We start from the raw sequence: 11,558 nt of genomic DNA, 5'->3' as shown, positions 1-11,558 counted from the left end.
TAGGAAGCTGAAGTGGCGATGGGTACGCAGAACTGACGGCCGATGGGGCAGCAAGGTTCTGTGGTGGAGGCAGCGTAGGTGGGACGTCTACAGATGGATCGACATGTCAAAGAGCGATGGGGAAGTCATTGGGGGAGGCCTATGTTCAGCAGTGGACATCCTGTGGCTGAAATGATGATGATGATGATTAAGAAAAAGTAGTCTACTCACTTCTGCCGTTCTGCTTTATAGCTAGCAGTGAGCTCATCGAATAGTTTCGAGTTCATCTCCATGAATGTTTTCAGGACATTATACACGAGCGCGATGATGGTCTGGTTCCAGTGCTCCTTGCTGATTCGGTACAGAGCCGGGAACATTATCGGCATTATAACGTGGTTGTTTTCTTCCATCAAAGACATTATGTATTCGTTGTTCCAAAAGTACAATGCTCTTTCTGCCACCTGTAATAGAAAAAACATGTCATCATCTAATAATTTATCATAAAGTAACATGCAACCCATCAACACATTTAATTACTGAATTAAAGTTTGCTGTTAATGAATGTGGCTGAATTAATTAGCTGCTTCTTCCAAACACTGGCAATTGGGTACAATGAAATGTGTATACATTCTTAATAGAAGAAAACCTTTATAGATACAGTTTTTTGTTACAGATATTTAAGTCTTACCTGAAAATGCGGACTGGAGACACATTTAGCTATTTGTCTGAATAAAGGTTCCTGGATTTTGGCGAACTGCGCAGGCTCAATCACGTCCAGTATCTCTTCAATCTCGCCCAGGAACATCACCTGGAATTCAAATTAATTTATGGTTACTTACTATTTTATACCGAGTAATGTATAAAGAACGTAGAAGTGACGTCAGTTTAGATTTACAAACATTAAATCAATTTATTTTCCTTTATTAATAGTTTTCTAAACTGTGCCATAAAAATGGTAACCCTGTCTGTACTAAATGTACACATTGATTTGGGAGCGAAACGAAATAACGATTTATGGGAATCAGAATACTATTCACTTCGACATGGGTATTTGCAGACACAATAGATGATCAATGACTTCCTAACGCCGTCGGTTATCGCGGTAATCTCTAATATCCTGTCTAGACACCTCTGTGGTCTGAGAATTAACTCCCGACCTACAGGGTGGTTTAATTCTCAATTATTCGTAGTAGGCAAATTTCTTCATGGTGATTCCCACCCATTTCAAGGTTTAAACTCACCAAAAACAATTAGTCCCGTCTTCCAAGTTAAAAATATTATCCAATAAGAATCAAGTTAAGATATTGTATGTATGTACCAAGCCATATACGCCTACCAGCTTAAAAAGTCAAGGTTGGATCAGCCCATACGATAGAAGATTAGAGAGAACCGAGGACTAAATAAATTAATGTCGGTGTCGTATCATATTGTTATGGTGTTAATGAGCTCTAACGCCCGCGGAAGGCTATCGATGTGAGAGCAGGACAACGCTATATGAACATTGAAAGAAGAGATGGATGTCATAACAAAACTACGATACAGATTCGCCAGGATTGAGTGCGCTTCTGTATGACAACTTATTAGTGCGCACGCGCTATACTAAAAGGCCAGGGGATTAGTTCAGGACAACGCTGTCCGAATATAGCAGAGACCCGTGAAAGAGAAATATTTGTAACGCGCTTGTGTATATTTAGATTGCGCTCTTCTATAAATTACAGACAATCCTCGTCACAGAGTGGTTCGTAATGAAATGTCAATGGTAAAAAACAAAAAGGTAGTCATTGATTGTCAATGCTAGTCCGATACTAGTCAACATTAGGTTTATTTTTAAAGAGAACTAATTGGGATTTTTTTTTATATTTTATTGGTTAATGTTGTCAACTGCCCAATGATTGATGCTGCACACCAAAAGTATTGCTACTGCTACTAGTATTGTCGTCAAATAGGTTCCATTCACTGCTGGACAAAGGCCTCCTCCTCCTCACCAATTTTGACAACGACCGGTCCTGTGCTACCCGCATCCAAGTGTTTGCCGCGTCCTTCACTGGCTCGTTGGTCCACCGAGTGGCAAGCCGGTCACTAGTCACCATTCGAGAACTATTCTGCCCCAACAGCTATCAGTTCTAAGAGCTATGTGCCCCGCCCACATCCATTAAGTTAGGAAATCATTAATTTTGGCAATTTTTAGTTCACAAAAGCAAAATTAAAAAGCGTTCGTTCGTTCACTGCTGGACAAAGGCCTCCTCCAAGGTTTTCCACAATGAACGGTCCTGCGCTGCCCGCATCCAGGCTCTTCCCGCAACCTTTACCAGATCGTTGGTCCACCTGTAGGAGGCCTACCCAAAAAAAAGTGTATCCCACCTCAGTAGGCCCAGCTGCGCGTGGGACAGCGACAGGCACTTCACCTTGTGCAGTGGCAGCAGGACCTTCAGGAACTGTGGTGCTCGCTCTACTGACAGTGATGTCGAGCTAAGGTCTCACCTCTTTCTGTGAACACGTCTTGGGCCAGAACTTGAGTAGGCCGGCTGAGCGTGGAACAGCGGCAACCTTCACCAGGAACTGTCGCGCTCGCTCTACTGACCGTGATGTCGAGCTAGGTCTCACCTCTTTCTGTGAACACGTCTTGGGCCAGAACTTGAGTAGGCCGGCTGAGCGTGGAACAGCGGCAACCTTCACCAGGAACTGTCGCGCTCGTTCTAGTGACCGTGATGTCGAGCTAAGTCTCACCTCTTTCTGTGAACACGTCTTGGGCCAGAACTTGAGCAGGCCGCGCACCACGGGCTCGGTGAGCGTGGCGTCCTTCTCCAGGAACTGCACCACGCAGTAGGCCAGCTGCGCGTGGTACAGCGACAGGCACTTCACCTTGTGCAGTGGCAGCAGGACCTTCAGGAACTGTGGTGCTCGCTGTGACCGTGACTGTCGAGCTAAGTCTCACCTCTTTCTGTGAACACGTCTTGGGCCAGAACTTGAGTAGGCCGGCTGAGCGTGGAATAGCGGCAATCCTCACCAGGAACTGTCGTGCTCGCTCTACTGACCGTGATGTCGAGCTAAGGTCTCACCTCTTTCTGTGAACACGTCTTGGGCCAGAACTTGAGTAGGCCGGCTGAGCGTGGAACAGCGGCAACCTTCACCAGGAACTGTCGCGCTCGTTCTAGTGACCGTGATGTCGAGCTAAGTCTCACCTCTTTCTGTGAACACGTCTTGGGCCAGAACTTGAGCAGGCCGCGCACCACGGGCTCGGTGAGCGTGGCGTCCTTCTCCAGGAACTGCACCACGCAGTAGGCCAGCTGCGCGTGGTACAGCGACAGGCACTTCACCTTGTGCAGCGGCAGCAGGACCTTCACCAGGAACTGTTTGTGCTCGCTCTTCAGTGGCAGAGCGAAGCCGTTTATTATACTGGAATTTTAAAATCCGTGTGAAATGGGGGCATCACAAGTTTTACAATCGAATATAAGATTTTCTTTCGCGTTCCATGACAATTAAAATAGATAATTACGGGTTTAACGTGACATTTGCACTAGGGTAGCCGAAGATGTCCGCTGTAGCCCGCTCTGTTTGGAACTACGGCTGTAGCAACACAGCAGAAACGTCAAACTGTATGTACTCATGTACTACACAATAAATGTCGCGTTGAGACTCGTTTTGTCGTTTTAATTTCATGACAACGAATTAGTATGTACGCGCCAAAAGAAACTGTCAGTAGTATGAAAAAAAAACATTAAAGTTACTAAGACTGTTATAATATACTTTGCAATCAAAGATGAGTAATCAGATGCATAGGGAATTCGGTACCGATGTTATTCGACTTTATTTATTAGTAAATTCACAGTTTTATTTCCACTGGCGCGGGCCAGTACATAATATTTGTTGCAAAGCCGTGCCTATTACAATTACATAAGATCCCAGTGGTTTCAGTGTTTAGCTTAACGTACCGATGTCTGTAGTACATTATAGTTCACGCCCTATTGTTTGACTATTGTGTCTTGTTTGTGGACAGTGAATGGGATAATATATTGATACTTTACATTTACATGCAAATTAGCTTTTTAATCTACAGAACTGCTTGAAGACACGTGTAGACGGGACGTAAGTCGCGATTCATCAACGGTTCCCGATCCAATTAAATAAATTCGAAGTAATAGAAGAAGTTACAATTCAGCTTAGTATCGCCCTCCAGTACAAAACTGGAGACAATTCACGTAAGTTTCATTGCTTGTTTTATTCCAGAATTTTGGTATCTGATATGGGATTCATCCGTATGCCCGCATCTGTTGAAATTGTAGTACAAAACAATACCACTAGACTAGTATCGTAAATAAAATAATATTTAATATGTATTTCCTTATATCATAGTGACGGACGGCCGTGACTCAAAAAAATCCATGATTGTGAGAGAAGCTAATTAGCCAAGTTTAAAATACTGCTCAAGAATTTGATTACCTAATAACCTTTACTTGTCATAAAATCTAACACCAATACATATTGCCACCTAATTAAACATAGTTCTATAGTGTCTTATCTTAGATACACACTCATAAAAGATATCTATAGGTAGATAACGTCCATTCTATAACTATTGCCAGTATTGCAGTGCTACTTGAAAATGAATACCGAAAGATTATATTGGACGAACGACAATCGATGGGTAATTCGATGTATTTTAATATGTTTAAAACAACAATCAAGCAGTTTAAAAATATGAATGTGAAGAAACATACCTTCCCAATATTTCTAACAGCTCCCCTACGCCGTTAAAATGTTCAGTTTCATAAACGAATCGCAAAAATATGTTGTTGATCTGTTTCCGTATAAAAGCACGCAGCCCCAAGAATTTTCCATAGATACGGTGAAGAACCGTCTTCAAGAAATCACGTTCTCGTGGGTCTTCCGAATCGAACAAATCTAGAAGCTGTTGAAAACATATTCAAATTAGGTCACAATACAAGACTTACACGATAATATTAATAAATATTTGAATGTCCTACTTTAAATGATGGACCTACATGCCAATCACAACAGTTTAATTCTACTAGTTAGTGTCGATAGCCGCAATATCATGTCAACCGCAAGCGCAACAGGCTTGATTACCCTGGCGACAGCACTTGCACTTATTGGTACTACATATGTAGTATCTACATACACAGTTTGCGGTCATTCTGATCTGGTAAATTCATGGTAAATAAAACTGATTAGCAATTACCTGCAATACAAATTTCTGGTCAATGACCTTCTTGCCGATAGTGGGCTGAAAATCGGTAGACTCCAGAAAACGTAAGAAAAACTCGTAGACTAGTTGGAGATGTGGCCACGAGGCCTCCAGAGTCGGGTCGTCTTCCTCAGGATCGAAATCAGGATTTTCGCTCGGGGGTAGAGTGCGGAATAGGTTGGCCGATATCTACGAAAATCCAGAATGCTTATGTAAGGGAAAAATTCAATCAACTGTAAAAAATCGTAACTTTCACTAAAAGACTTCTACATGTATTCTGCAACTACGTTTTGTTTAGAAAGGACATCTGAATTTACTGGAATGACCAATTTATACTTGGTTCATACAAATATACGAAAAGTATTGTGTATTTTATTTATAAGGTTAATGGGTGAGGGCATTATCTTAAATGGATACTAATAATGATAATAAACCTACGACTAAATGTGACGACACAGTATGCCTACCAATTGCTGTGAATTCACATGGTGTAATATTAATATTATGAAAATCTTTGCTACTTATGACCTATTATTCTCCATAAAATGTTTGAAAAGCATTAGCCATATCTCTTGGTGGTAAGGTGTTGTTGTTTACCAACAATAATCTCGGTAGCGTCAAGACAACAAAGACCTTGATTGTGTGTATTAAATAATTTACTATAAGCAAGTTACTACCTATTAATAGGCCTTGAAGTCCCGCAAAAGGCTTTTTAAACTTTCATTCAAAGCCAGTGAATATTTTTTAAAGAGATAAGAAATATTTAGAACAAAGGGTTAGACTACGACATCTGTTTTAAGCTCATCATGCAAACATTTCCCATTTGAGATATTCAAACACAACCACTAGCAAAAAGTCCAGCAGTCGTAAACGAATTGTGCGATTTGAATTGCTTTAAAAATATGTTGTCTTAATCGAATAATTTTAGGCCGCCGTCATATCCTCTAGTCACAATAAAAACCACAACATCGTATAGGTACACTTTAAGATATGAACTAATATTATGTATGTAGTGTGATGGAAAATACTAAGAGCACTGCAGCCTCAGATCCAGAAGTAATAATGTATGAGGTATTGATGGAATATCCAGAAATTATGTGTTTGTTAGATCTTTTATGATTGATTTACCATTTTTATTATCTCTGGGTAGACAGGTTCAGTAAGCACCCCACGCCCACCAGTAATGTACTCTACAAGCTCGTTCAGCGTGGCACGTTTAATCTCCTTCCCCTTCAAATCAGCGACAGGATCCATGAAGTCAAATGCTACACAGCATTGTCGTAGTTTACGAATAAATAGCTCCTCCTGTTCACTGCTGGCTACATCTGGAAGAAGAATATTTTTTATTGTAAAAATACATTTAATTATTTACATTGCAACAATGGAAGTTCAGCATGTGATTCTAAAATTATTTGGCAATGCTTTACAACAGCGCGACGGCGTGCGGCGAAATTCAGTTGTTGGTGTTGGTTGCATTCTGTTGTGCAGCATCAATTAGAACTTACAGCTGAATCTCTTTTTGGAGCTTGATTGATATGAGTTGATTATTTTAATTATACTAATGATCGCAAGTAATATGTAAAATACTTAATTTTAATCTAAGAAGAATTCGAATACTCTAAAACTAGTGTTCCTCTTTATTGTGTGTCTTAACTGAGCCACCCACAAGCAATTTAGTATAATGCCAAAAAAAATTCAAATGTTTGTATGTAGTTTTGTTGATGCATGCATCAGTGGAATAGATTTTAATACTAATAGTTTATGGTCTAAATGGGTGTATATGATGTTAAATAGTTTAAAAATATAATTTTTGTTCTGTAGTAAAAGTTTCGTGTTTAGTTTGATGTCATGTAGCATAGGAAATTTATTTATTTATTGGGCTATCAACATATACAGTATTAAACACAACAAAAAAATGAAGCCAAAGGTAATTAATTAATATTTTAACTATTTGTAATAGGAAATTTTAATAAATCATATAACTTTTAACATCTAAATAAGTCTGCCTTGTTGTTGTTTGTTGTGTTTTTGGTTTCAGGAAAATCATGCAAATAACATTCATTTATGTAGAATAAAGGATTATACATAGAATCTACAGCAATAATATTTTTTATAGTTGGACTCATAATGTTTGATTGTAACATAATTATTTTAAAAAAATGTTTAGATGACCCAAAGTAGTAAGCCTGGTCACTAAAAATAGAAAACTTTTTATTTTGTTTTTTTTTTCTGATCTGAAATTTAAACTTTGTATTGATCTATTGACTTTTAGTCAATTTACATCCTGATTCTGTTTTCATACCTGATAATAATGTTCAGTGCTATATCACGAAAAAAATTAAGATATTTAAGTATGTTTATATCCGTTGTCTAGTCTAGTCTTGTACAAGCTTTGCTTAGTTTGGGGCTAGCGGCGCAGTGTAAAATGTCCAAGGATGTTTATTTATTTATTTATTATTTATCTAGAAATCATATTGTAGAAATGGAACAGAACCCTCTGCATTAACCCTACACTGCATTCAGTCCCTTATGTGGGACAACCAATATAATTGATGTTTTTTCTGATTTGAGCCAAGTAGTGGCATCTATCATTACGTAAATAAAGTGACAACAACCAATAGCATCCATTTATTGCATTAGTTGAAATTAGATGGCAGCACTATCTCGCTTAATCAGTCATTTAATTAAAAATTTTGAACGTCAGCCACGCGCCGTGCGTATTCATTTTGAAAATTTAATAAAAAATAGTTGTTTATGGAATGCAACAGTGGATAAATTGTTTTCATGTCGAAATATGAGTGATCTAAACAAATGTAAGTATATTTTTTTGATTCGGCCGTGTTTCGATACTAAATTTTTACAATTACTGTGTGTTCCCGATGTGTCACTTCATGCAGTGATGATACAATTTTAGATATGTATACTAATGGTATGATGTTGATTATTTTTGCATAGTGGCGAAGAAAACCTCATCCAGCGCTCAAATCCAAAATTATTTGACAATACCATTAGGCAATGAAGATGAACAAGACTCCTCAGGCCGAAAATGACGATGACATTGCCTCAATTAGATCTACCCTCAACAAACTTTCTGAAACATTTAGCAATAAGTACGGATGACGAAGTGCAATTTTTTTCACTGAACAGGTATAAATTAGCTGCACCATTATCAGGGTCATATGCTGGTGATATGCAGCAGCATAATATACCAAATCCTAGTGGTTAGATCCTGCTGTTCCCTACATTCAGATTCGTGGTGCAGTTGGCTTCACGAACACTTCAATCAACAGTTGTTTCTTCCGCGTCTGCTGCAAAAGACGCTTCTCCTACATCTGCTGTTTCCGTCGCCAGAATAAAGCAAAATATCAGCTGGAAAAAAAAATACCATCCAACAAATCTTGAGTTTTGAGGGCAAACCGATCTAGAACCAGAAGTTGAAATTCCTTTGCAATATTTCTTGTAATTATTTGCCATTGATAAGAAATACCATATCAGTAAGTAAACCAGTTTGAAAAATTCAGCAATATCTAAACTTCAATGACAATATAACTCAGCCACCAGCAGGCACTGCAGGATACGATCGTCTCCATAACTCAGACATCTAATAGAAATCCTAAAAAAAATGTCAAGCTATACCCAAACGAGAAGCATTGTCAGTGGATGAGCAGATGTGCGCTACTAAGGCCTCTATCATGCTGCGCCAATATTTACCTAATAAGCCTCATAAATGGGAGAAATCCTTGATAACTACTACACATGCCCTGTATTGATTACGCTTTAATTTAGGTAGGTCATTGCATGCAGTGCCACATATGGAACAAAATTAAAAAATCAATTTTCTCCTCAACTACTAGTTTTTTTTAATTTTAGCTGTGCTTCCCGTGTTCTAGACCACAAATATTACCTGAAAAGATTATTTTTCCTAAAAACAAAAAAATCATGCAGTGTAGGGTTAAAGTATCTTACACCCTGGGTGGTAAAGAAGTATAATAAAGTAGTAGGCTTGTGGCCTTTACAATAATTATTTTGTTGTGTGTGTTACTATATTTCATGTTAATAAATAAATAATTAATTAATCTATTTCAGAATTTATAAGATAAATAAGAATTTGTTTGTTATTAAAAAAACTTGGTGAAACCAATTTTGTTCTAAGTTATTCATTGTCATCTTTTTAGTAAGAACATCATTGATCTAAAAAAGTTACTTCAGTTCCATCATCGGACCAGAAATGACGTTGCATTGTTATTCAATTACTTGATATTCAAAATTTTAGATCAGAAGTAAATAAGGAAGTAGTTACAAATGAAAATTTTTATTTACACCAAAGCAGCACAGGTCAGAATTTACATTAAATTCTTATAAATGAAATAAAAACTTTTAAAAAATTGTTGGAAATGGGGGGCTACAAATTAGTTGAATAATAACTATGTACCATGTTAGAAAAACATCAGCAAAACCAACCTATCATCATATCATTTTAACATACTAGTCACTAACTTTAACGTAAAAAAATAAAAAAGCAGTGATTGATTTATGGATACATTGGTATCAATCAAAATTGCTATTATTAGCTTTATACAATTTGTAAATTTTATGTAAAAGTTGTTAAGTTTTTACTCAATCAAGAAATTAAGGTTTTACTTATGATTAATCTTTAGACAGTAAGCCCCAGACTCTGGGGCAATGGAAAGAATTGGATTATAACTAGGTCAGGGTCAACGAAGAAATAATGCATGCAAATTAATCATATTTTACATCTAACCTACCTTTATCATAAGAATGTTTAAACAAGTAAGGACCTGTATAGGCACATTTATTTTTATATTGAATAGGTTTTTATGAAATATAACAATAGAAAGTTAACTTTTTGTGTGTTTCAATTAAAAATCATTTCATTTCTGTCAACTAGTATTTCACTTCAATGTTCTACTTCCCTATTTATAAGTGTTTAGGTATGTTAGCTGATATTCAAGTACCTACTATGAATAATAATCCAGTTATTGGATACACATTTTCTAGCTACAAATTGGTCAGATTAGTCCACCACCATGTAACTACTGCACTGTACTGCAAATTTGGCATTGGGGCAAAAGTGGATAATAATAATAGTTGTAAATATCAAATTGTTATTATCAAAGGTTCATTGAACTAATGACTGAATGGTGTGTATGGCAACAAACAGAGTGAAGATGAGTGAGGAGTGAGGGGTGAGGGGGACGCAGCACGTACCCTTGAGCAGCGGCAGCGCCTGCAGCTCCACGTCCTGCGTGTTGCGGTATCGGGAGGAGCCTTGCGACTTCTTAGTCTTTTTCTTCAGCGACCGCTTGGCGAAAGGATCAATCCTGTCCACAAACGTTCCCGAAGACATTTTGGCGATAAAAAAGTGTCCAAAGTGACAAAACGTCGATAGTGATCAATGCGTAACTTGTTTTGGTTCGGGCAGAGTCATGATCCGGCCCAGTCCACGAGACGAACGCGCACTTCCCGTAAGGTCGTAGCACAATATTAGAGCCTAAACAAACATTCCTTCGTCACACATGACGGTAATGGAGTGGTCACACTCAGGCCATTCTACACATAAGATTCCACAACAGTTACGTAATTTTAAAACGTCTATATCACTAAAATGACACAATAACAAAAAGAAATAATTCGATTCACAAATCTGACTTTATTTTCTGAGGCGTGTCACGAATAGCAGAAGGTAGAAGTCACATATACATACAAGCCTCGTGTAATATCAGCCGGTCAGTCAATGACAATATATTTCTTTTACAATAATCGTTCAAGATTATTGAAGATTTGCTAATTACAACACTTGAAATGGCGATACAAAACGGTTTATGTACTGAAATGTCGTGATCGAAATCTGTAGCGATGATGACACGGAGCAAAATTTAACATCAAAAATCTATCACCGTATTCTCGCCATCGCTCACCATCCGTTTCGACACTTCAACAGAACGCATTTTAACGCTACGCACAAGAGTATTTTGAGATGATGCACTTTCACAGGAATAATTATATGTTTCCACGACTTTTTTCACTACGGGAAACGATCAATTTACAAAATTAAAACTAAAAGATTATCATCACTGGTTTGCTGCGAAAACGCTACACTCGTAGAAAAGTACCTAAATCTGAAAATAGATGGAGATAGAAAATGTTCAGTTGGCCAGTTTGGATACTCTTTATTACAAAAACTGTTTTTTACGTAGAAATATTTATATCAATACAAACGATTTTTTAAAATATTGATTTTAGTGAATTATATCAAAAGATAATGACCCTTGGGGATCTTTTTAGCTAAAAAAGTAATTATGACTAACAACTTCTTCCGATGGCGTATAGTTGCGTTCATAAAAAAATATTT

The 11,558-nt window shown here is 37.7% G+C and overlaps 1 protein-coding gene across 3 annotated transcripts; it reads right to left on the bottom strand.

The window, feature by feature from the left end:
- Positions 1 to 183: 183 nt before the first annotated feature.
- wdb (serine/threonine-protein phosphatase regulatory subunit widerborst) lies at positions 184 to 11,313 on the bottom strand. Of its 3 annotated transcripts, none has more exons than XM_028303777.1 (8): positions 10,911 to 11,313; positions 10,415 to 10,806; positions 6,314 to 6,510; positions 5,180 to 5,374; positions 4,698 to 4,888; positions 3,162 to 3,375; positions 668 to 787; positions 184 to 440 (listed from the first exon to the last, which is right to left on the bottom strand). In XM_028303777.1, exons 2-8 carry the CDS (start codon positions 10,551 to 10,553, stop codon positions 207 to 209), a joined length of 1,290 nt encoding a protein of 429 aa, XP_028159578.1. In that variant the 5' UTR covers positions 10,554 to 10,806; positions 10,911 to 11,313; the 3' UTR covers positions 184 to 206. The 3 variants fall into 3 exon arrangements, with proteins under 3 accessions (XP_028159578.1, XP_028159579.1, XP_028159580.1); XM_028303778.1 differs by having other exon boundaries at positions 10,415 to 10,697; XM_028303779.1 differs by having other exon boundaries at positions 10,415 to 10,697; positions 11,170 to 11,313.
- Between the last annotated feature and the right edge of the window lie 245 nt (positions 11,314 to 11,558).

This window comes from Ostrinia furnacalis, unplaced genomic scaffold (assembly GCF_004193835.3).
Source record: "Ostrinia furnacalis isolate ACB-3 unplaced genomic scaffold, ASM419383v2 OfSCF1299, whole genome shotgun sequence".
Lineage (NCBI taxonomy): Eukaryota > Metazoa > Arthropoda > Insecta > Lepidoptera > Crambidae > Ostrinia > Ostrinia furnacalis.
This window is presented reverse-complemented; position numbering and strand designations above follow the sequence as displayed.

Bases quoted from the DNA above. Each gene is read 5' to 3' on its own strand.
- wdb (XM_028303777.1), bottom strand. From the start codon at position 10,553: ATGTCTTCGGGAACGTTTGTGGACAGGATTGATCCTTTCGCCAAGCGG. The intron at 6,511-10,414 runs GTACGTGCTGCG...TTCTTCTTCCAG, and splicing joins GGCGCTGCCGCTGCTCAAGG to ATGTAGCCAGCAGTGAACAG. The intron at 441-667 runs GTAAGACTTAAA...TTTCTATTACAG, and splicing joins TCTCCAGTCCGCATTTTCAG to GTGGCAGAAAGAGCATTGTA.